Below are 26984 nucleotides of genomic sequence, written 5' to 3'. Positions count from 1 at the left end.
CTCAATTATGTTCTTTCATGTCCTTCCAGTCAAAATACTAACAACAATATGACCTACCCCAGAGTTTTGCGTTATTTTGGATGCGAGTGTCGAAATACAATTTTAATATTTGATTGCTATTACTAGGTTTGAAACGGAATTGTAGCGGTTTTATCCGTATTTAGTTTAACTTTATTACTAGTGAACCATTTATGTGATTAATCGTTTGTCTTCGAAATAGGCCTACTTCTTATAAGCTACAGCTCATCGTCTTTTTGTATAAGCAGTAAGGACAGAAGGAGCAGAAATAAAGGATGCCGGTGTCGAAATACAGTATTAATATTGTATTGCTATTTGTTTTTCACTGGGTCTGAAACGGAATTGTATTGGTTTTATCCGTATTTAGTTTAAGTACATTACCAGTGAACCATTTATTTTGTTTATGCCGGGCGTTGTTGCACATTTATGCATGAAAAAAAAAAATGCTGCTAATTAACAAAACTATGGACTTAAGTCCATAAAATTTACATGAAATATGATATATCAGTTGTCTTTTTCCTTTTGACATTGCAGTTATATGCAGCACACACAAGAGGCATGCTTTTTCTTCGTTTTTTTGTACTTCTTACCTCCGTTATACAACAATGTAAGCAGACGAATTTTTACAAAGATGGGCGGTTAGCTCAGATCTGCCGTGTTTCGCGGTGGCACCGCAAAGAGCGCTGTACAGGACAACATGGCCACTCTATAGTTTTCTCATTCTACCTCGTTGGTAACAATAAATGAGAATTTCATTTGACGTTAATGAATTTTTCCACAATTCTTCTACCTCTCACGAAATTACCTATGTAATATCACTAAATTACCAAGATTATCACGAAATAACCAACCTATTAGCTTAAGTTGTAAAAGTGGTTTTTGGCAATTATTCAAGAACTTATCTAATATTTTATGTCTCCAGATTTGTACAGCAAAGTATCGTTTCTTAGATGAAAAAATCGAAATAAGGATATATTTACACATTTGCATCTTAATTTAATTTTCATGAAATTCTCACGAAATTACCAATGTTTACCGTTCACAAGACCGTCAGCAGGCAGCTCACAACTAGGATGATTCTGCCCCGAGCCTCTCGCAATCCCGGTGAGGGCTATTTTAATTTGGGGGGATATTTTACAAAGAAATGAGACAATTGGAACTATTTCTTTCTGTCATTATTTGAAGGGTTGGCAATGGTACTTGGGATTTCACCAAATAAATAATGGCTGAAGATATTACAGCGTTGAATGAAGCAGTTTCTCAATATGAAATACAGGTAATTAGTCAAAATCAGCAAGTCTTGTTGAAATACGTTTCAGGCAAGAATAATAGATATTTTATAATTTTATGTATACGTGGATAATGGAGAAACCTTGAGATTATCGTAGTAGTGAGGTTATGTTAGGTTCTGTCAAATCACTGTAAGAACTTTCACAGTCTTGGTTTGTGGCAACTTTTGATCATCTCTCAACCCAGATATTAACCCTGAACTGCTATGTTTTGCCCGTATTTTTTTCTGAGGGATCTCAAGTGAATGATTCTCTGAGTTCTTTCATTGCAAACGGACAGATCGGTCATTCTATTGATAGTTACGACACTTACGACATTTGTACTAGAATCCGTGAAAGAAAATACGGTTAAACGAGCGTTGAGCGGATTCCGCCGATTTTGGAATAGATACCGACGCACAATGTATAAAAGAACATTAGGCTTAAGTGCGCAATACCGGAGCGGGCGTATGGTAATATATTATGCCAGCTGTTCACATAAGCCACTTTTGAACTACTCTTACATCTCGTGGGCATTACTGTTAACTCTGATACTTTTATCTATGTTTGTTATGCATTGTGTTGGTTTTTGACGGTTCAGGAATAATATAAAAGGGTTATGGCGCAGTTATCTTGAGGGAGGCAACGGGTCTTGCTCCCGCTGTAAGTCCCCGGCTGTATCGTAAATGCAATGAATATCGTCTTTGACACACAAACAAATATAGATAATATGGCATTTTAGTGCTCACCTTACATCTAATTCGCGTCTTCATTCGTACTTTTGAATTATCAATTGTATTGTATTAGCATTTCATGGTATTCATACATGCTTACAGCTAGAATATGGAACAAGTCAAAAAACTTAATACTATTATAAAATCTTAATTTATAGTCACAGTCTAGATGAAATATATACAGACGAGATTTACAATATAGTCTACTAGTACAACATATAGTTTTAGTATCAATTTCATGAAGTGTTATTGAATGTCATGAATTCACCTACAGAATAGAAGGCGTAAGAAATTAGGTACTTCTTTAATTTGGCCTTAAATAATTTTATGTTTTGAGTTTAATTTTTTATATCGATAGGGAGGCTATTAAAAATTTGGTAGCACGATAGACTTGCCGATGGAGTATGAAAGTCATTTTTTTGACGTGTATTTATGCTATGAACTGTTGAATTAGTTACAAAGTTTTCACGATTACATACGAGGAAGATTATTAATGAAAAGCTATACTGACAAGCCATGGGCATTATTTGTAGTTTTTGAAAATAGTCCTACACGATTCCCTAGATTTGGCACCTACTATTATTCTAATTACTCTTTTTTGTAATAGAAATATATTGTTACTATCTGTGGAATTTCCCCAGAATATTATTCCAAAACTCATTACCGAGTGGAAGTATGCAAAGTGTATTGTTTTTAAGGTATTGATATTTACTATCTTTTACATAGATCTAATAGCAAAACAAGCTGAATTTAGTTTGGGGGTAATTTCTTTAGTATGATTTTTCCAATTTAACACATTATCGATTTTTAAGCCAAGAAATTTGGTTGTTGTTGCTGTTTCTAATAGGGATCTATCATTAATTATTGTGCTAGAAATTTGCGACGTTGACTTTGGACAGGATTTAAATTGAATTATGTTAGTTTTGTTACAATTTAATACTAATGTGATGTTTTTAAGTAATATAAAACGCTATTAACATTAACCTATACGGATATCATTCGTAAAATTGAAGTAGGTAGGTACACTGCACTGACGATTCACTGCTCACTGCTGATTTCATTCAATGCTGATTAACTGTGTCGTGACTCGTGTTAAGGGAACGTCTGCTTAAACCCTGTTTTCAATACTCTGAATTAACATCATTGTTGATGGCATCTAGTGTGGGGTTTCTATTAATGAAGGTGTAGTTATGTTTGAGATTTAGAGGTTGTTCATTCAACTTGACTTTGTAGCATAGTGGTTAAGCTACTAGTGTGTCGATCTGGAGGTTCGAGGATCGAATCTCGCTTAGGAGAAGTAAGTAATTTAAAAATATATTTTGCATTGTAGTCGGTTTAATGTAGGTTAAATATAAGTAATGTGTGAAATAAGTGACATTGTGAGTGATATAAGATGTAAAATTAGTGATAAGATGTGACAGAAGAGGAGGAGAAGGAGGAGAAAAGTGCAGGAGTGTGATTTCTTTTTTATTTCCGAGTAAATAAGATGACATCATGAGTAGCGGTATTCAAAATATTTGCCACTCCGGTATTGTGCACTGCTTCCTCTGATACATTAGGTAAGCAACATATAAGGGCTTATAAGAGATATAATGCTCTAGCTCTATGTATTGTAGCCTATAGGTACTTTTTTTTTAATGTAACTTATGTGATGGTTGTGACATTATGTGAATTCTAAAAATTTTCTAATCACATGCCATATCTGCATACACACAATTAGGCCTATATGAAGTGTAATAATTATATGAATATACTAATAAGTGAAACATTAGTAATATTTGACAAAATATGCTTACTGATAAACTACACTTTCATGTTCTAGTTGCTCTGTCAATTTCACATGAAATGCGTTGGAGTTAGAGCAGCAATCATTGTAACATTTCATAATACATTTTACTTTGACTTCATTAACAACAACATTGCATTCACTTTGAATTATTGTAAGAGTATTTGTCCTTTGTCAGGTTTCATGTCAAGCAATTTTTTCATCTATAAGAAAAAAAGTAAATTTTCGAATTTTCAAGTTGCTCTTCTCTTCTTGTACTGAGTTGGAAATATTTTTATCTTTTGAAATTGAGAATCTGCTGTATGACCAATTAAAATGTTATTTTTATCCAGGAAGTTAACACTATGTTTAGATAGGTAAATGTCCTTTGGTTATACATTTCCCATATTTTTTCAAAATTAGGTATGGTTTGAAAAATTTCTCCATGTGTCACATAGAGAATTATCATTTTCTTTAAAGACGGGAATTCTTTCTTGAGTTTCAGAATTATATGCCTTAAAAGCAAAAACAATGAACATTTATCATTGTTCATATCATCATGGCCAGGCACAGCTTGTAAATAATGTTATTTGCTGATGAAACCAATGGTGCAGACTAGATTTCATCCTGGGCAATAGCAGAATAATTCTCTGTGAAGCGTAATCTCAAGACAGATTCATTTTCAGGGTAATGATCATCACAATATTTCTCTTTGAATTAGTTCACGTAGATGTGCCTGAAATTTTTACAGACTTTGCATCCTTTCTTCCTGGAAATTGCTTATTTAATCTCTGGAGTAGAAATTTCACTCTTCTCTTTGTTTTAGTAGAAATTTTACGGCCATTTGATTTCTTTTCTCTATTGAGTTCTGCTATGTCATTACCACTTCACACATTAAAGGTTTTGTCACAGCAGCTATTTTGGAAGGGCTCTTTGGTAATGATTTTTTTGTGCTATAGAAACTGCTTTGCCAAAATTCTGACAGATTTATATGAATCTATTCCGAAGCTACCAAAGTAACTGATTCAGAATTTTCATTCAAGGCAAGTAACTTTTTCTGCAACCGACTATTTCTTTCTCGTTCATGATTTTTGTCTCTTGTTTCTCAATATTTCTATGCTTTTACTAATGTCTTCTTTCATCTTTATCCTCCTCAGTTTATTTCTTTCTCTCTATTTATGAAGACATCGTATTTTACAGGCTCAGTTTCACTTGAGACTTTCGCCTCCTTTCAGCTGCAAACTTGTTAGTAACTATTCTAATAAAGAGAGATATCATGTAAGATTTACATACGAAAAATAAAAGAGATTACTGTTTTATTATCAAACACTACACTTTATACAGTCAACTCTGGTTATAGTGAACCTCTGCGGACCACCATATTTCGTTCACCAAAAACCGAAGTGTCTGTATTTATACTACTGACGTCGCTATACATACAGTATTAATGCCCTTTTGGGACAGACATTTTCAATATCAGTACTAATGTTCGCTGTATCTTCCAACTTAAACACTTTACACATTGACATCCTGATGTTCAGAGTTCGAAACTTGAATCTAATCTGGCCATGTAGGTAGTAGGCACTGACCGATTTCGCACCTCTTCTCACTAAAGTATGCTACTGTGTACTCGGCCTTGGAATTTCCCCGGGTTTACTTTTACAAAGATGCTGGAGGAAGGGTTGAGGACCATTATACTGTAATCCTTCTTGGTTTTACCATTTGGTCATCACTATACTCCCTTTCACAAAAGAAAACACTTTCGCTTCCTATTCTTCTAATAACCTCTTTTAAAGGAGTCAGAACTAACCCTTCCTTTATCCCTCATTGCATACACTATTCTCTTTAACATGTTTCAAGCTGTCCAGGAAGCTGAACAAATCATTTGTCTTTCAATGCACCTAAGGATTTGAGATTTTGTTCTGAACATATTCTTGAAAGTTTATAGAGGAATGGGTTTTCTAAATTACCATTTTGGCCAGTTTAAAATTACATTTTCTTGGGGAAGTTATAGTTTTAGGTTCACTATAACCGAAGTGAGGGTTCACTATAAACGGAAATATTAAAGTGCTTTTTAATGTGTGCGGGTTGGAACCAATGATATAGGTTTACTATAGCCATTGTTCACTATAACTGAGTTCCCTATATCCAGAGCTGACTGTATTTAACTTGAAGTAAATATGAATATTAAGCTAGTGAAAAGAAGATGGTAATTTTAAATTAAAAAATAGCAGCATCTTAATAAATATATTAAATAACAATGAAAAACATAATACAGTTCCAAATAAGTGTTATCAAAATAAATTGTAAAATGTCACAACCATCACAGAAGAAATGCCACAACCATCACACAAACAAGTTACAATTGTCATAACTCATAATACTTTCCTCTTCAGCACAAGCAACTACAGTTTGTCCTTAATACACTTTCATATTCTTGGAATGTAGTACAAAACATATGCTTTCCTTTGATCTTCCACCCCAAGAGATAACTTTCAAGTTCCACACAGTAACCTGTTGTCCATTATAAGGGATTCCATCTTAGGAAATGCAGGCAAATGAAACAAAATTCCTTCCACAGAGCGTCTTAACCAAGATTTTTCAGGAAAGAGTGATGCAGTATGAGCACACTATCTGGAAAATTCCTGTAAACAGGAGTAGGCCTATTTTAAAGAATTCTTTACACAGGCTCATATGGATAGTTCAAGGGACTGGAAGAAAAGAGTGTAATATGCAGGAAAACCCATTAATCGTGAGTGTCTTAATAAAGTTTTACTGTATTGCGATCAATTTTAAATATCGACTTCGATAAATAACAGAATAATAGTAGACATTATTTCAATATGCGAATTGCTATGTTAATTTGTGCGAATTTAATTTACGTACAGAAAACCTATAATTTTATTCATAAATTAAATCAAATTTGTTACTCTTGAAATAATGTCTTTTGTGTACAATCCAGAAAATGAAAGGAATGATTCCATTTGTACATACATCGTCACTGCACCTCTGAAATTTGCTGTGTGTTTTTAAAAAGATGTTGCAAGAGAAAGAAAAAAGCAATGTCACTTTCAATTAACTTGATTTTCAAAGCTACTTTAGGTACTGTATGATTTCAATCATTACATGATAAATGATGAAATTATACCTAAACAAGCTTTGCAAATGAAGTGAATTATAAGTGACATTGCTCTATTCTTTCTATTGCAAATCTTTTTGAAAACACATAGCGGATTTTGGAGGCACATGAAGAATATGTTTTGAATGATAGTTTAAAAAAGTAAATCATAAACAGAAATAAAATTAATGACATGTTAAAGGCGAGAGGCATAAAATGTGTAATAAGAAAGTAATTTTTATAACACTGATCTTAAAAATGGTTTAAAAGCATTTTCAAGTTATAAAATAATCTGTAGCCTATAATATGAAAGTTATGTATTTACATTTAGTGTATTTATTACATTATGCTTTGCCAGTTTTTTGTATTCAATATTTTCCTCACACAAGCCCCTCAAAATTCAAAGCCTGCGAAAGAAAGATTCTCCGCCAAATCTTTCACCTACACAGACGCACCATAAACAACACAGGGCAAAAAATCGCGTATATACACAACACATCTTCGCAAACCCACTGAACACAAATAACAAATACTGGAGAAACTCCTCAACTACAAACTATCTCTACAACTACCACCAGCCTCAACCACCAAACTAAAACACGCAAACTGCAAACACGTGTTGGAAATTTGAATACTGTCTGAGAGAACACATGACAGCAACAGAGAGACAGATTAATAAAATAGTTTATCCCCATGAAAGTCTCCATAACTATCCAGACACTTCTGCCAGTGGAAAGGGAAACTCAAAAAAATCTTAACGAAGAATATGTACGTGTGTGTGTGTGTGTATGTGTGTGTGTGTATGTGTGCGTTTCTTTCTGCCCAAGGGTAGGTCTTTAATTGTAAACCCAGCATTCTCCATTCTTTCCTATTTTCTGCCTTTCTCTTAGTCCCCCCCCCAAATGATCCATATACCTTAATGTTGTCTATCATCTGATATCTTCTGCTCCCGAACTCTTTTCCTGTTCACCATTCCTTTTATGTAGGTATATTACATTCCTACTCACTAATTCCCTACAAATAGCGCAATTTAACAAATTAGGCCTACACCAAAATAAACTGAAATAAATGGAATCAATCACTCCAATCACACACTTACTGGCACATATGCCAGAAATAGTTTCGTATGTGTGAATATATATATTGTTATTTATGTACAATGTCTGGAGAGAGCGTCCTGTGTGTAAAATCCTAAAATGGCCTCTGGCTCAAAGCCAGAAATGTGAATAAATAACAACATATTAGTATCCTTTCTTATTCTCTTCTTTAACTAACTCACGAAATTTACATTCGGCCACTATTTAACTTTACTGCACTTTCCCCTCTTTCTTCTGCACTTTTCTCATCCCATCCTACTTTCTCCCTTCTAGACACCAGTTTACAAGTTTTCACTTAAGCTCAAGGTCATTACATGTTTTGCGAGTTCTTATCTGTTTTATGCACTTCTGTTTCACATTTTCAACTGATTACTACCACATACCACCTTAATTATTCACTTCCTAAACTAGTATGTCTTTCTGTCGCAATTAATTCTACACATACATCATTATAAGCAACAAAACACTATTATTCACACAATTCTAGTACACTTTCTTATACTGCTCTCTATGATATCAACCCTATCCTGTTTCGTCTTCAAATGGCAGTTCCTCAGGTTGTAAGCTTTCCCTTTCTTCGTTCCTGCTAGCTTCATTCAGCTATCCTTAGGTGAAGTTTTTCTAATCTGATCCCCTCCTCTTTCTGTCCCTTTCCTCTTATTTTTATCTGCACTTCCATCTCTTTCATCTTTTCTTCTACATAATGTCTACAGCTCGTCATGGTCCCCTGTCATTCCTCTCTTTTGTTGATTTTCTGGATTCTGCTGATATCTATTTTTCTCTCGCCCGTATGCTCTTGTCATCGTCCCTTATCGTCAGCTGAGTTTCTTTTGTCAGTGCATGCATTCTTTCCCATCTGGCCTCACTTCCAGCTGTTTGTTATTCAATGATGTCAGTTTCTTGCTGCTTTTTGCTGTATCTCGAATGATGACCCTTTGTCTTTCTTCTGCATCTATTATTCGTATTATCGTTTGATTATCTTTATTTATTGTTTTCGTTACTAAATCTTCTCTTCCTGTTGTGTTGTCAGTTGTTCCTAATTCTGAGTGATTTATGTTTTCCTGACAAAATTCAAGATTGTAGAATATCTTATTCACTTTCAACTTATCCTTATACATTCTAGCAAGATGTCTTTTACTCCTTGCTGCTTTCAAGAATGGATGCAAAAATCTTGTGCTGTTTCTTATTTTGTAATTAAAACCATGTTCTGGTATAATTTTTTTTCAGATTCATTCACTTACTCATTCGTAATTAATTTTTTCGTTTTCATGTTTGTAAATTTTACTAAAATTGATCTATTTGCTCCTTATCCTAATCTGTATGTTTCTTTAATGTGTCCTTCACATACGTCTAATTTGAATAATTTCAAATAGTTTCATGTTGTACACTGACTTGTAAGTTTCTGTCTCATACTCATGTCCTCCTTTTGCACCGAAAATTATCAGGTTCTTTTCCTTCTGTTTTTTTAATCCTCTTCAAAATATTCGATTCTATACTTCATTTGATTATTTTCCCGCAGTAATTCTTCAATCTTCTTGTTTGCTTCAACTTTTGGTTTTAGCTATCTATTGTTTGACTGTCGTCTTGTAACTTATGCAAATTTTGTGGGAGTTTTATTTCTTGCATTAATATGTTAAATTATTCTTTAATTATTTCCGAGATATTTTCCATTTGTTAATGTTCAGCACTGCACTGGTCCACGTCTCTCTTAATCGTAGGGCTTTGCTCCCTCCACACTGCTTCCTATCTGCCAGAGCTCTACTCACACACTTCTTAATTCTTTCACTTACTGTTGTTGACTGGGTGTTAATATAATCCATTTACTGTCACTTCTTATAACAGTAATCATGAAGAAGGAAGGTGGAAAGAAAAGTGTAGTGAATATTTGAGAGCTATATCATTCTTAATTCTATGTTTTGTAAATTATGTTTGAGGAAACTAACAAACGATTCATGATACAAAATATGATCTCATATGAAGGGTACACGGGAAAAACGATCATGGTCCAGCAAAAATCGAAATTGAGTTAATAATGCTATCTTATAGTGGAAAAGAAGTACTATCATGTGGTCTAGCTAGTAATAAGAAATCATCGTTCTTGACATTCCACTACGTCAATTTCTATTAAATACACACATAACAAAGTATTAAGTGCTTAAACTTTAAAATTCGTTTTTCTCGAAACTTTCTAAAATGGACCTTGATTGTTATTCCTGTGTACCCTTCATATGTCAGTATCAATTTATTGATGGTGAATTCACTTACTGACAAGTAATTTTGGAATTTAAAAAACATGTATATGTTTTTATGTTTACTTCAGTTCTTTTATTTTAAAATAATCAAAACTGTGATTATTCTGACTTAAGTAGGTTGTGCTTAAAATACCTTGTGATCTACAAGAGCTATTTTAAGTTTCGAGTACATGTGCTGAACCAAAATATAATTATGATTTTTGTACTCCTGTTTGCTTGAATTTCAGTTGTCACAAATCCAGTTGGCTCTTGTTGCTTCATTACCAGGTCCTGATCGGGACAACCTTAACTCATTGAAGGCAGACATAAGAGAACTCATTGCATTAACCAAAGAAAATCTCTCAGGCCTTCAGAAGCAAAGCACACCGTCAACAAAAGAATCTGGTGATTACTTTGATAAGGAATATGCTCTGTTAAAGGTGAGTTGCCACCATGACAAGAGAATCTAAAATGTGAAAAATATTACAAAATTATATTTTTGTATTCATCCCATAACTCTGTCCTCTGTATAAACTATCCATATTTTAATTCACCTTTCATTAGTTTTAGGAGCTACATTCTGAATCTTACTTCTCTAAGATTAGTGTGTTTTTTATTTGTTCCTTTATTTTATTTTTTTCTTTGTACAAAGTATAAAGAGAAAGTATTGTGTTTTAAAAATCGATTTTGATTCACAGTAGTTAGTATACGTATCCCTGATACCTACCAGAAAAGTATTTTCAGCATGCAGTTTCTCTGTCTCTTTATGAACAGTAGTTTATTTTAATTGATGGGACGAATTTTGTTCGTCTTTTGTACCTATGCATCAATTTTTATGTAAAAAATGCTCTTGAAATACGTATAATAAAAATTAATGGGTCTTTATTTGAAATTAGAAACATATAAAGTAGTTATTTAAAAAATACAATACAAGTATCTGAATTTACATATCTAGGAAATTAACTTGCAGAACATAAAACTGATCTAGATGTCAAAGCAAGAAAGTGTAATAAAATGACTGGAGCTATCAGAAGACATTTTGGCAAAGAGGTGACAGTGGATACAAAATTAAGATTGCACAACAAAATATTAAAAGCACCACTAACAAGAAAAGTATATGGATTCGAACAAACATATCTATATGAAATTTTATTTATAGGACCATTTCGTACCTCTATTTGTACTGGTGAGTGTCATTTTTCTGCAAAACTGTGAAAACGTTCACTAGATGTCACTGCAGAGGTCATTGTAGAAACCAAACGCAATGCAGATATCTTAACTATAAATGCAAGTGAGAACTTTCAATAGAATGCTCAGAGCAAGACTACAAAATGCACAGTGGAGAAAAGCAAGTTGGTCACATGCTATTATTGCACATTCTGTAATATCAGTACTTAATTATGACCAATAAATGAAGAATAGAGTTGCAGTTTTTTTACCGCTGTGCTCTAACAAACAACAACAACAATATCGATATTAATAACAACAATTACACTAATAATAGCAACATTTTAATAGTAAGCAGTGTAAGATATGTTACGTAGATTCACTTAAAATAATTAAATAAATAATAAATAAATGGATGGATGGATGGATGAATAGATGGATAGGTAGGTAGGTAGGTAGGTAACTAGATAGATAGATGGATGGATGGATAAATAAATAAATAAATAGTTCTTGTTGTTTAGTCAATTGTCCGAAGATATGTCTGAACCTCACAAGTGATACCAATAAGGCAACACTTATGAAGCAACTAGGCCAGGAGATAATGGATTAGAATGGCCAGTTCCTTTCCCCTTCCATTGCATACATCGTCGATTAACTACATATTACACTAATCAGACTTCAAATGCATAAAAACAATTCTTCCTCTGATACATATCGTCAAGTGAGATGTACAGCTCATGCATTTTGTCAAGACGCGATGCGCAGTAAGGGGAGGGGTAGGAGTAAAAGGGAAGGTCGGGTGTGTGTATACCGAGTTCAAGGGAAAAGCTAACCCATTCCCCTATAATTCCGCTCTCGTGCGCAGCTATGTAGGAAGAGTGGGGGGAATGTCTGAACATAATGCATGAACTATACTGCCGGATAATAGATGTACATATCAGTCAGAATCTCAATCACAGGCATTTACATTTTTATACTGATATAATTATGTAAACACTAGAAAATGAATTACTTTGAGATTCGATAGACCTCATCTAAATATGCTATAATAGTTTTCTTGTAGTGTGCTCCGAGTAGTGTAAAGCAATAACCATTGGGTGCATTGTACCAGAATAATACGCAGCAATGGTGAACAATTTTGCAATTCATTTTTAATTTTCAGAGAAGTCTATATTGTATCTTAAAAGTATTTATTTCAGTCACTGACTTCACAGCATATGTTTAAGGTGCTACACCTTTACATTACATATTTAAAAGACGTATGAACGTTTTCGTTGGTCTACGCCAACATCATCAGATACGAAGTACATTTCAGCAATATCAGTGCTCTCTACATAATATCTACAAATACAAAACATATTTAGTGGCATGCAAAATGAGACATATTAAAAACCAACATTGCTGTGATACACATTGACATTCTATATGACTGCCTTGATTGTCACTTACTTAAAATACATGTATAGATTACAAAAAATATTGATTTACATATATATATATATATAAATGCAAGTCTTCACATATGAGATAATAAAATGACACGATTTAAAAGTGATAAAAATAATAAAATATAAAACTAAGATAAAAAGTATTATGAATGTGAAGAGTTGCAAAATTACAGTAATTACATTTATTATATTCCTATTTCTGTTTCACAATAATATATATATTTCCACCATTCCGAAACGTATGTATCTTGGTTTGTGTCACGTAATTATTTGAATATTTTTCAAGTTTATATGGTTTTATTATAAATGCCAATGTATTATACGTTGGGTTGTTTGATGTTGACTAATGATGTATATTTGATTTTGTCGATAATGCTGTTCCTCCAATATGGCGATGTATTGTCGATATCCAATACTGTAATTATAATGAATGTGTGGTATGGCGCAAGTCAAGTATCAGAATTAATCAGTGTAGACGTGCCTTCTTAGATGTTGATTATGTGGTGGTTGTGTGAGGACAGGGTTAGGTAATTGCGATTACGTGAAGTGATGTAATTGTGATATGGGACGTTGTATTGTATTGGGGGATTACGTGATGAGATATAATTTGATATGTGAGGTAGTATTGATGTTCCAAGATGGTTTGGGTGATAGCGTAGTGATTACGATCTCATGGCTTACATCGTATTAGACGCTGTAATGAACTAGAATAGTATGGGCCTCGTTATCTATTCTAGTACTTGCTACTCCATTGGTTATTATTGGTTTCCACGCTGGTATTCAGGAATCGAGTGCATTGACTTTCCGTTGCTATTCAAACGATCATTGGTATTTGAAATTATCGTCAGTTACTTATCATATATCGTATCTCTCTCTCTCTTGGGCATTGTTTTATTGTAAAGTACAGAGATTGTTGTTAGTGCTATCTCCACAGTTTATGTGAGACATATGTGGAATTGGTAATTTATATAGTGATCAGTCATGTGACGGTTTGTACTGGGTAAATTCTTTGTGTTATACTGAGTTCATGTGTATGTTGAGTTTGGTTAATCAGATTTTATGTTATCTATAATTGAATGGGCCATGTGTTATGAGTTAGTGTACTGACTGGGCGTTCGTGTTGAGGTTTATATCTAGTTGGCTATATATACATATATTGAGATAATCTTTCAACGACTAAATGATTAATGGGTCAGTAATTGATTATTGAGAAATGGGCGTATTAGATTGTATTACGACCTATAAGTATGTTCGCCCAGTGTAGTTAAAGTCTCCACGATTCAGTCATTGCTTTGGTAGTTATTCAGATTAACTTGTGATATTTTCATTCACTTAATTTCATACCTATATGTTATTTCATTCATCATTCATGTAATATTGTTATCCATTATTTGTTAATTATATCTGTTATACAAATTCACACTATTTATATCTAAAAGTCTTCCACGGCGCACATCCACTTATCTAATGTACCATCCACCTGGCGAATAACAGCCGCTATTAGAAGTAGAGGAGGAGAGGATGATCGTACACCTCACCTCCACACATTGCACTTATTTCACCATATAAATTTAACAGCAGCGACTTTATTATGACGACAACAACAGTAACAGAAAATATAAACATATGAACGCAGTCTTTTTAAGTTACTGAATTCATAAGAGAAATGATAAATTTAACAACACTGACATTATTATTATGGCAACAACAATGACATAAAATAAAACCATATGAACGCAATCTTTTTGAGTTACTCAATTCAATAAGAGCACTTTGAATTCATTACATTGTCGTGTGCTGGTCTCCGTTGACATTGCTGTAGTTCTAGCGTAGAGAGGGGAAACGGAAGTGACGGGACAAGGTAGGCCGAAGTGTTTGTTGGGGTGATGTTGCGATGTTGAAAGGAAAAACTCTGGTTACAGATACAGATATTTATTTCAATAATTAATTCCTCCCCTGGGTCGTGAGTAGGGGAAACGGGAGTGTCGTTTGAGAGTATCTCGAATATTGAAATATTTGTTCCTTTGACTTAGATTGAGGCTATTTGAAGATGTGTCGAAGCTAGGAAGGAAGATAATTATAAGAAGTGAGGGGTGATTTAACTGTTTCTTGTTCCGTTTTACAATGGCTCCGAGTGCCTGGGGAGAAACGAGACGATTGCAGAAGTGAGTGTGGGGAAAGAAAAACAGAAGAGAAGGGGGCTAGACGAGTTTAACGAAAGAGAAGAAAAGAGAGGGGAAACGGGAGTGCCTGGAAATAGGTGAAACAAAACTTGCTCGAAAAAGAGGGACTACTAGGATGAGTAAGAGGGTGTCTCGAACTAGGGACCTTCACCTATCGAACTCGCAAACATGGCCCGCGACTCCGACCGATGAAGAGAGGGGGGAGCAGTTATCGAGCCCGCAAATTTGGCCCGCGGCTCCGACCACTGCAGGGGAGGTAGGATTAGTGGAGATCCGGGACAGAAAACAACAGTTATCCTGGGGAGGGTGTCGGGCAAAGCGAAGAAAATGGTATGATGGCTGGGGAAAACTACGATAGCTAGGGAAAACTACGATAGCTGGGATGAGTGGTAAGAAGCTAGAGAAGTGAGAGAGGTTGTGACGGGGAAGCGGAGACAGAACTGGCAGAGCGTTTCTGTTCTGTAAGGGAATATCTGCCGTAAAAACCACGTCCGACGGAATAGTCACACTCTGAGGCAGAGAAAATGTTGTTCGTGGCAGAGAAAGCGTGGTAGCAGTTCTCCGACTGACAAACGAATGACTTTACGGCGCTTTGGCCTCGTCTTGTATACACACTCGGGATGCGCGCCATTTCTCTCCTCCTTGGCGTGGCTTGGAGCGTTATGACGCCATTAACGTCACAAATTCCCGCCACAACATTGTGGCTTAAAGCGGGACCCTCTCTCTCTTGGCTTGGTCACGTGGTCAGGAGACCCCTTGGCACCGTGAGCAAGTTGCTAGAGGCAGGGGTGTGGGTGGGCATCCGGCTCCTGATACGAGGGGAAAAAAGTAGCAAGTCTCGTATTCTGAAGGAATGTGTTTTCTAGCGAGACCATCTCTCTCTGGGCTGGGCCACATGGTGAGGAGACCTTTCGGCGCCATGAGCTAGTTACTAGGGGCAGGTGTGTGAGTGGATGTCTGGCTCATAATACGAGGGGAGAACTGCAGCAGCTCTCGTTTTCTGAAGGAAAACGCAGACAGTTATGTGAACTTTACAACAACACGTAATACATATTTCACAGTAGCCTCATGAAATTCCACCATTCATTCTCGGAGATCCTGTACTACTTATATAAGCCTATATGTGTACATACAGGGCTGTCAGACTTAATTTTGTGCTGTGCAGTACCTCATGTTGCAACTGAGAAAAAGGAGCCAACATTGCCACTAATAATATTGTCCAATGTAACGGTTTTGTTATTGAAAGCAGTAAATTGGTAATATTTAAAACTGATAATAATGAGCACTAATGTGTGTTACAAGTATGGTTGAAAGTAGGGTTCGCAACCGCTGAGGATTCAGTAGGATTGGCCAGGAATTGTATGTCATGTCCCAGAGGAATTTTTTACTTCACCAAGAGGGAAAAAAAATCCCAGAATTAGAATGTATTCCTATTGTAACACATTCGGAGTGATGTAGACAGAAATACGTTTGACAACATTCTTAAATATTAACTCTGAATGTCTGATGTTCCTTTAAAGCCCTCAGGAATGTGCGAATTTTTAGCGAGAAAGAGGTTGTTATGGGTTGTGATCACTACACATGATCTTCAGGGCCTGATCACAGATCACTTTTATGGTATTTGCTCCCTTTTGGCATTGTGTAAAGTTATTACGAGTAAAAATATGTTCAGTAAAATGAGAAGTAATTATTATTGGAGGATCGAGTCAAAGAGATTTGCAGAAGGGAAAGTGATTTATCTGTAAGAATTTAAATGTGGCATAACTCAGATGAATTCAGTTTTACAATCGAAGAAAAAAATTGTAATCTAGTGAAAGACTGTGCAACTGGAGAACATATAAATGGACTTCTTAATATGTTGAAGGAGCTGTCATGATGGTTTAGTGGCTAGAGCGCTGTAGACCCGGGTTTGATCCCCGGCATATCCCAATTTATAACTTGTGTTGGGCAAGCCCAGAATCCATAAAACAGGAGTTTTCTCTGGGACATTCCAAAATCTCCATCATCATCTCATCTCATTGCGAGTGTAGCATAAATCAGCCTCCTATGGCGCACCCTGGGCAATGACTCTGATGGTAAATTGAAGTGTTCAGAGCCATAGTGGATCAAGCACCATGTATTAAAAACAGAGAAAACAAGGGTTAAGATTAAGTGAATATCATAATTTAATGAAACATATAGCAAGTAATATAAAGTATGAACATTAAAACTAAATGATATGGCAATCTTCATTAAACTAATGGTATTCACTTAACTTTAAGCCCTTGCTTTCTCTGTTTTTAGTAAATGGCACTTGGCTCACTACGGCTCTGAACCCTTCAATTGGTCTACACAGCTGACTTTACGTGAGTGAATGACTAAAAGTTAAAAAAAAAAAAATGTTGAATGATAGTTTAGAGAATTGAATAATGTAAAAAATGTAATAAAATGACGCAGAATTTAGTTTATGATTTACTAAAGCGGAAGTAATGAGTTATAGGATAAAATTGTAATAAAACTTATTATAATTAACAATACATTCTTAATGATTTTATATCGTATAAGTACAGAGGCTTAACTCATTATTTATTTAAAAAGCCTCCCCCTATTATGCAACTACCCCTCTCAAAGATCAATTTTACGTGAAACTGTCAGTGATCATTTAATACATGTTTCACTTTACATCTTTCTCAGTACAGTTCAGACAACTAACTAATGGAGATTGACAATGCAAAGTACCATAATTGTATAACTGGCTTAGTGCAAATAAAATTAACAAGGAAAACACATGCTGGTGTTACAGACAACCACTAACTGGGGAAACCCAATGCACTGTCCATCAGACAGCAACCTCGTGTCTTGGTGAGAATGCTGCAAACTTAGGTTTGACTTATTCTGTACGTATATCTCAAATGAAATGACTTACAGTTGTTATGAAAAAAAAAAAAATTTGTTCAATAGTTGAGAAAAATGGACAAAAAGGCAAGCCAAAATTCAGTTTTGCAATGCTGAAAACATGTATTTCCGTGAATATCTCTTATATTTTTTTCGACATCACACTACTTTCTCATTGTACTGTACTTGGTATAAACTGAAATAACCCACAGCAATGTTATTTGGGTGATTATTTCTGATTCGTTAAGATTTTGGTTGCTGAATGTGATGTAATCTTTTAAATTAGCAGAATAAATTATGATGAAATAAGAGCTTGGCTAATCATTCGTGGTACTGGCTATCATCTGTGTTTAAATGCATGGTGATAGTTGGTTTAATTTCTACAAAGTTGTACAGAAACTACAGAAGAATTTTGTAATACTAAGATTATGTTTTAAAATTGAATGAAATTCCTTATTTTTCTACATACACTTTTAACACTTACATATAATTGATTAACTTTCCAACTTCTTTATGGTGTTAATATTTAGGAATTTATCTGGCGACTAGTTTCGAAGTGTTGTTCTTCATTGTCCAAAGCCTAGTCTTAATCTAGACTCAGGCTTTGGATAATGAAGAACAACATTTCGGAACTGGTTGCCAGGTAAATTCTTAAATATTAACACAGTAAAGAAGTTGGAAAGTTAATAAGTGAAATTTCTTACTTTAGGGATTGATGCAGTTATCCAGGCAGTTAATTTTGTTAATAAAAAAATCTTAGGAAATATGTTGATTTAAAATTTTACAATTTCTTGTCCAGGCAGAGTTGGAAGAATGTGATTCTGGCAGACAGGAAACCACAAAAGATTGCAACTCTGTTGATATCAAGGTAAGATTCATTCATTTATAGTGTTCTACCTAAAGGCAGGTCTTTCATTGCAAACCCAGCATTCTCCAGTCTTTCCTATTTTCTGCCTTCCTCCTAGTTTCCGCATGTAATTCATATATATTAATGTCGTCTATCATCTGATATCTTCTTCTGCCCCGAACTCTTCTTCTCCCGTTCACTATTCCTTCCATTGTATCCTTCAGTAGGCAGTTTCTTCTCAACAAGTGACCAAGCCAATTCCATTTTATCTTCCTGATAAGTTTCAGCATCATTCTTTCTTCACCCATTCTTTCCAACACACCTTTATTTCTTATTTTGTCTGTCCTTTCCATGTCTTCCATCCTTCTCCATATTCCATATCCACATTTGAAATAGTTCTAGTCGCTTCTCTTCACTTTGTCGTAATGTCCATGTTTCTGCCCGTACAATGCCACACTCTACACAGAGCATTTCACTAGTCTCTGTAAAGCATGAAGGTAATTGCAGAGAGATGAAGGGATAATCGAAATACTAGTAGAAAACTTGCCTGACTTCGACTAATCTTCATTATAAATTCCAACTTGATATTAGGGATTGAATCCCTAAATTTCGGTAAGCAGTTATCGAGTAATTGAGCTAAAAGAAAAGGGAGTATAGAAAAGAAAATGGCTGTGTAAAGGTCAGTTTAAGTTCAGTCAGTTAACGCTTATTAGAATATGATGGTTTCTTTGTTGTTGCTCCTTCGGCTTACATAACAAATAGTGATGGTTACGAAGAATTTTATTATATGTACATTTTTCAATTTCACCTCTATTGTGTCAACTGTCAACTCTGGATAACTTCTTTACGCCTAAAGACATATTTAGCCCATGATAAATTTAAATATTAAATTTAGAGCTCTTCATTTTCCAGGAAGATCTGGATGCTCTGCAAGGAATGAAATGTCAAGCTCCTCATGGTCATCAGTGGGGTGAAATCAGCTATCATAATGCACTTATCTGCAGTGTAGAGCCTACAGATGACATCTGCAGCATGGATCAAATACAGGTGCAGAAGATTTTGTATTATTCAGTCAAATATTATCACAAAGTATATTAGTCATTAATCAGTAAATATTCGTTTCAGATTCGAGTTATGTTCACGAACCCAACCCATCAAAATATGATGCCGTGTCCCTATTATTTGGAAGGTGAATGTCGCTTTTCTGATGACCATTGTCGCTATTCTCATGGAGAATTGGTTCACCTTTCTTCTCTGAAAGAATACAAGTGAGTAATGTGTCATGTTAAGTAATGATAAATTTATTCTAAAAATGTTCAGGAACATTGTATTGGATTATGCAGTGCTAGATAACATCCTGACTTTTGCGAGTCTGCATGGTTCAGTCTTGAGTTTAGTCTTTGACTTTTCGTAACAGAATTTTGTGCATCAGTTTAATAAAAATAATATCTGTCTTTGTATGTGTGTGTCTCTTTCACCAACAGCGTTTAGATACATCACGTCATAAAATTTGTGAAAATTTTGATATTACATTTTGTAGTTCCCGTGTGTTTTAATAACAAAATGTGAAGGCTATTCAAACTTCATAGCTAGATGAAACAGTGTAATAGCACACTCTAGTATATACAGTCACGAAGCTTGAGTTTATGAGGGTACTAGGAACAATAGACTGTGTAGATACTATTTCGCATTATCTGTAATGAGGCTATAGTAGCGATCCTAGTGGTTAGCAACTATTTATGGACGCATATTTGCTACGTATTGAGCTTCGTGACTGTATTTACTATACTGTGGTAATAGTCTAAATACTCATTGTACTTCACTATAATATGTTTTATTGTGAATAATGGAAATAAAAACCGTAATGAACTTATTTATACATGTGCAAGTAGAATGGCAGAGGTTAAGATTACTATTGAAGCTTATACATGACTGTACTTGGCAATTTATGTGGTTATATGTTTGAAGGAAAGTAGCCTATGAATACATCTTGATTACACTATATCACTTTGGAAAATGTATTATATGTCTTTCACGCGTTAAATTTTAAGTTACCTTGTTAACATGTTTCGGCCTGCTATTGGCCATCATCAGAACTGGTTGTTGCTGGTCTTGGCGCCTTTTGTTTTGTTTCCTGTGAGGGTATGTTTGTGTAGTGTAATGTGGAGTCAAAGAGTGTGTGTGTTCTGAAATTGAGTTGTGTGTTGAGAATTTCATTTGGACATTTCATTTCAACACACAACTCAATTTCAGAACACACATACTCTTTGACTCCACATTACACTACATAAACACACCCCCCCCCCCAGGAAACAAAACAAAAGGCGCCAAGACTAGCAACAACCAATTCTGATGATGGCCAATAGCAGGCCGAAACATGTTAACAAGGTAACTTAAAATTTAACACGTGAAAGACATATAATGCGTTTTCCAAAGTCAATGAATTTTATTGAGGATTAGGTTTATTTAAATCTTATTTGTACAAAAAGAATCTTCATTCTTGATATCAGTGGCGTTTTCTCCATGAATGCAAGGCATGCAATGCATGCTCTTAGATTTCAGTTGGGATGATTGATTTCATATTTTAACAGGAAAATTGTAAAATAATACATAAACATAGTTTAAATTCCCACCCAAAGCATGACATACTTTTAGTTCAACAAGACTTAGATGTGTGGCGCTACAGTATTCTCGGCTTATGTGGCTACATTCAGTGAAGTCATCTCAACACTGGTTTCTGTGAAGCTACTGGGTAAAATATGGGCTGGAAAAGGCTTGCTGCATGCGATTCAAAAACTACATTCGGGGACAGCAGGTAGTAATTTCGTAATGGTCCTGAAGACAGAGGCACTTGTCACAGTGTTTGTCAAAAATAAGTGCCACATATTGGGCTAATCGTGAACTATGTACAACTATATGCTTTAGGTTTAGATGAACGGGAACAGAATTCTTTTTTTCCACCCTCACTATTGTCGAAATACCGTTAAAGCAATAAAACTGACTAATCCCCAGCAGAAGCAACCCCAGCTCAGTTGGTGTGAGAATTCCAAGTGGTACAGTAAAAGTTCTGTGTGTGTAGAAAGTTTCATTGTGAAATAATAAGTGTTCTGTTGTTATATTTTTATTTAGCCTACTATATTTATATAGTTTATGAAGAGTTAATGTTCATTAGTTTTGGATAAAGAAGACATTATTATACATTTATTTGAGAAGCCTTTCCATGCTCGAACTGTAGATGACAAATTTATTATTGCGAAAAATGGACGGCCAATTCCCCATCTCACGAACATGAAATCAGAAAACAAAACTTGTGTGCGAAATTTTAATCCCGATCTGTATAATAAAACTGTCTGGTTATGCGGTTCTGAAGTACTGCGTAAATTATTCTGTTGGCCCTGTTTGCTGTTTGGAAACGACAGTTCCCCATGGAACAGTAAGAAACGTGGCTATTCAGATCTGAATAATTTACATACTGCGATATCAAGACATGAAAAATCACTCTCACATCCATGCACTCGTAACTTTGGCGACATTCGGGAAAAATAGAATAGACTTACAACTAGATAAACAAAAACGAGAGAGCATTATTAGGCATAATGAAACTGTGAAAGAAAACCGCGAAATTATGAAAAGATTAACATCTGTGACGTGCTTTCTAGGAAAACAGGAACTGGCTTTCTGCAGACAATGAGAGCGAGGACTCTAACAATCGCGGCAACTATGTCGAACTCTTACATTTACTTGCCGAATTTTACGGTAAATTAAAACATCATTTTGCAACCTCTACAGTTTTCACGGGAACATCACCTTCAATTCAAAGGATTGGCGCAGTTATGATTCAGGAAATCAAGTCACAAATTAAGACAACAAAATTCGTTTCAATTATGCTAGATGAGACTTCAGATATTACCAATTTATCTCAATTATCTACAGTGTTGCGTTACATACATGGCGACGTTCTTGTGGAAAGATTTCTAGGGTTCAGTGACGTCAGTTCTGATCAAATTGCAGTAAAACTAGCGACTCTGGTTATGGAAGTTCTAGATAGATTTGAATTTAGAGATGAACTGATTGCCCAGACTTATGACGGAGCTGCGGTTATGGCAGGTCAACTAAATGGAGTACAGGCTAGGGTTAAGGAAATCATTCCTGAGGCAATTTTTATACACTGTTATGCACACAAGTAGAATTTAGTGTTGTCTCAGTCTGAGTCACTGAGCAGTTCTGCAAAAAGACCAGGAGGGTGGAATTTTCCTTCAAACTATAGGTGAGTGTTATCATTTTTAATGACTGAAGAGAAGCTGTTAATGTAATTTATATAGGCTACTACAGTTTACCTTACTATTTTCTTTTACGGTATGTCTTAATTTTGAAATGCGTTTAATATTAAAACTTACATGTTATGAAGAATATCATGATCATTTTTAAATGTCTGATTGATTATTGTATTATATGAGCGATAAGAATAGGCACCTAGATATTGGAGTCTATGCTTTTTGAGATAAATCTTTTTGTATTGCATGCCTTAGCTCAAAGGTCAGGATACACCACTGTTGGATATACTCTTTTAACACATATAATCACTGATAAATGTTATTGAAGAAGTAATAATTACTAGTACTTCACTGTGTTAATTTTATAAATTTTGGTGGTATGCTACCTGATTGACTAGTTTCGACGTGGTTTGCATCATCCTCTGAATCCTAATCCATTCAGAGATGAAAACCACGTCGAAACTAGTTAATCGGGTAACATACCACCAAAATTTATAATATTAATAAGTGGCAAAACTAAGGTGTAAATAATGGGTAGGCTGAAAAAATCTTCTTACATTATATTTTTATACAGCAGGTCCAGGTGTCGATTCTTCTTGATTGCAAAAGTGTCAATTACTCATTCCTTGAAACTCTGATCAATTGCAATTTGTTTAACCAGTTTCTTTTCAATGACAATTGTACTGAGAGAACTTAATCTTTCATTTTTCATTGAATTACGGAGATAATTTTTTACCTTTTTCAATATTATGCTCATATTCTTTTCGGAAGAAGCTATAGTAATAGCGAATGCCAGGACCAACTAGATAAGTATAGTTTGACAACTTCAAGTGAAACCCCGGACTCTCTCTCTTTTTTTCTTCTCTCTCCCTCGCTCCGTGTCAGTCAGTCACCAATCACCCCGTAAGTATCTGAGAGAGTGTGTGGGCATCGTGACCAATAGAAGAACCACTCTCCAATATTACCACAATAACGAATTCTTCATTTTTGCCTCGACTGTCGGCTAGGAAGGTTCCATTATGCTAGCATTGCAGGCAACTAGCCAATCTTTTATTTCTTTTGTTAGCAGGTTTGACAAACTGTGAGTGGACCTGCAAGTACAATACAACTGCGATCAAAACATTGCCGATTTCAGTCTAGCTGATTGTGAGTTGTGTTGTGTCCGTGTGTGCATGTATAAAGGTTCCTAAACTACAGTATTATCAAATATTTAATTCACAACCGATGGAGACGGGGAAGAATAAAGTTGTACATAATGAAGGAAGAAGTATTATTGCCAAGGTAATTGAGTTTTTTGGTGCTGAGAAGAACAGGAATTCATTTAATTTGCCACTATGTCAAGCAACAAAACGAGCTGCAACAGCAACTGGAAAATCGGAATCATTCATTAAAAAAATTAGAAGAAAAATGAAAGTAGCCGACAGTAAGCAAACCAAATTATCCACACAAGGTAAAAACCGAAAAGTGAGCAAAAAAATCATATTGGATGACATGGATAGGTGCATTATAAGGAGAAAAATACAAGAGTACTACACACTAAAAATGAAGTACCTACATTAAAGAAACTCCGTGCTACATTGCAAGATGAAATAGGTTATAAAGGTAGTCAAGAGCACCGCAGATGAATATTGCATTCTATACTAATAATATACTAATTATATAATAATAATAATAATAATAATAATAATAATAATAATAATGATAATAATAATAATAATCTTATGTATCCCTGTTACTAAATGTGGCAATGCTGAGTTCATAGTGCTCTCTCCCTTCCTCCCAGGCTTTCTCACTTACTCACCCCAAGACACCCAGCAGTCACATATTAATTCGGTCGGGGTTTCAGTTCGATTTGTCAACCTATAATATTACTTTTCATAAATGGTTTAAAGACCATTGCTAATAAATAATTATGAATTTCAGGTGGAGTGCAGGGAATAAATGCTTTTCTTCATCTACATAAATATTCTTTAATTCATTTTATAATCATTATTTGTTGAAAAATGGATATTTGGACATAAGATTATTTAATTTCATAACAAGGAAAATTTAGTTTATAACCCACAAAGCTATTTTGATCTAGCAATTAAACACATTTTGTCTTTTCAATATCTCCAAACGCATTTTCATTTGTACAGTCATTTGCATTTGATGTACTCTTAAAGCTGGAAGAGCACTGCACATGATCATATACAAACTGTTCTTATCTGGAGAGAAGTTCCAATAATAATTCAAGATAACTCCCTTTGTTGTCGGAACTTTCATCTTCAGCAAACAACTTCGATAAGTCTCTCAATTACATATCTATTTTGTTTCACAATTTCATTATGTTTGTTGACTTGAAACTTGGCTCCTTCAGAAATTGCATGTTCAATTTTTCCACGACCTAACAAGGGAAAACTCTCTTCATTCTAAAGATGTCTTCTTTAACTTGGATATTTTTCGACTATTCTATCAAACTTTTTTTGTGACACAGACCTATTAGAAGATGATGACCACTCATTTTTACCCCCAAACAATACAGGTATAATAATGTAACTTATTTGCCTCAGAGCACCCTTCTCATACCATGAGAATTGAAATTTTCTGTTTTGTTTTCCTCCATCTGCTATTCTAATATGTAAATGTGTTGTCGATCTCCTACCTTTGTAAGCACATGCTGTTCCATACGTTAAAAATGTTTGAACATGTCTGGGCAAGTTTTTGTACATTTCCAGGTCGTTTGGTTTCTTTTGTACAGACTGTAAAATTTTTCCTTTGTCAGAAGAGAACCAATTGTTGATCCTTAGGTTTATAAAATGAGACTTCATTGAAGCAAAAGCACTGGATAGAGATATCACTTGAAGAGATCTTGGTTGCAAATATGTTGCCTGTTTTGCAATATTATCGACTTTCTCGTTTCCAGGTATACCACAATGACTAGGTATCCATTGAAATGTTATTTCCTTTCGAAGTTTTTTTAGTTTACATAGTTGTTTCTGAATTGAACAGGTCACATTGTCACATAATTGTACCTACACCGATTTCACATTTCTGATAATCCTACTTGTCTGTGGTATAATAATCTTGATGAAGGTCTGGAATACATTCTTCTATACTGTCCATCCATAAACCACAAAGAAGTAAATTAAAATCATCAGTACCAGTTGCAGAAGACACAGCCCTGCAGTATATATGGACTACACCCCAACTCTGGCTACTAGCAACAGGCATCTATAATGAACACCAATCAAAATACCTCTCATTTCTCGTGAAAAACAAAAACTGAATAGACTACAATGGACTATAGTGGACTTTATGTTGTCAGCAAACAGCTGGATACATTAAAAAGACTGATTGATTGATTGATTGATTGATTGATTGATTGATTGTTCCATACGTTCAACTTGAAAATGGTTTCTCTTTTAATTCAACAAATAATAACTTCAATGTTCTCTCAGTATGAGCAATTTTACACAAAATTGGTATGCAACATACATGTATATGCACTTTTGATTAAACTAATGTTCAACAATGCAGTGCATTTACAGAAGACCAATATAGCATGGTATATAATATACATATTGAGGCTAGCCATCTTTTCTATGGAGCTCTAGTAGCGAGTCAATACTCCCTCTCCTCCCTGGCCTTCCCACAAGCTTGCGAGTGCTGCTGCCTACAAGCCTCTCGCACAGAACTATCCATCTTGGAATGACTGCCATAGTGAATTTAATATATGGAAGGTTCAAAGTGAAACCAAGTGTTATGATACATCGATATTACGAACTTATACTGTTACTAGGTATAATAACTCAAATTTTTTGAGTAGGCTAAACCTCAAAAGCCTCTTGAGAGCTTCGCCAATAATAGTGAGACAGAGAAGTAGTTATTACTTATTCAATAATGTTCCTCAGTGACAAAGGAATGTAAGATTTTTTTTATTGTCACCAATTATATTACTTCTCTTTCTGATACAAATAC

At 34.8% G+C, this 26984-nt stretch overlaps 1 protein-coding gene across 3 annotated transcripts in view; it reads left to right on the top strand.

Annotated features, from left to right (window-relative positions):
• Nucleotides 1-1076: 1076 nt before the first annotated feature.
• The window catches only part of LOC138696170 (zinc finger CCCH-type with G patch domain-containing protein), a 139045-nt gene continuing 113137 nt past the window's right edge, over nucleotides 1077-26984 (top strand). Inside the window, exons 1-6 of one of the 3 annotated variants that reach the window (XM_069820764.1) lie at nucleotides 1105-1122; nucleotides 1204-1294; nucleotides 10480-10671; nucleotides 18703-18771; nucleotides 19663-19797; nucleotides 19876-20018. In XM_069820764.1, coding sequence (XP_069676865.1) covers nucleotides 1241-1294; nucleotides 10480-10671; nucleotides 18703-18771; nucleotides 19663-19797; nucleotides 19876-20018 — 593 coding nt within the window. In that variant the 5' untranslated portion in view covers nucleotides 1105-1122; nucleotides 1204-1240. Of the gene's footprint in view, nucleotides 1123-1149; nucleotides 1295-10479; nucleotides 10672-18702; nucleotides 18772-19662; nucleotides 19798-19875; nucleotides 20019-26984 lie in introns of those variants that run through there. The other 2 variants (XM_069820765.1, XM_069820762.1) reach the window with 2 other exon arrangements.

Source organism: Periplaneta americana, chromosome 3 (assembly GCF_040183065.1).
Source record: "Periplaneta americana isolate PAMFEO1 chromosome 3, P.americana_PAMFEO1_priV1, whole genome shotgun sequence".
Lineage (NCBI taxonomy): Eukaryota > Metazoa > Arthropoda > Insecta > Blattodea > Blattidae > Periplaneta > Periplaneta americana.
Note: the sequence above shows the minus strand (reverse complement) of the source record. Positions and strands in the feature narration are given on the sequence as shown.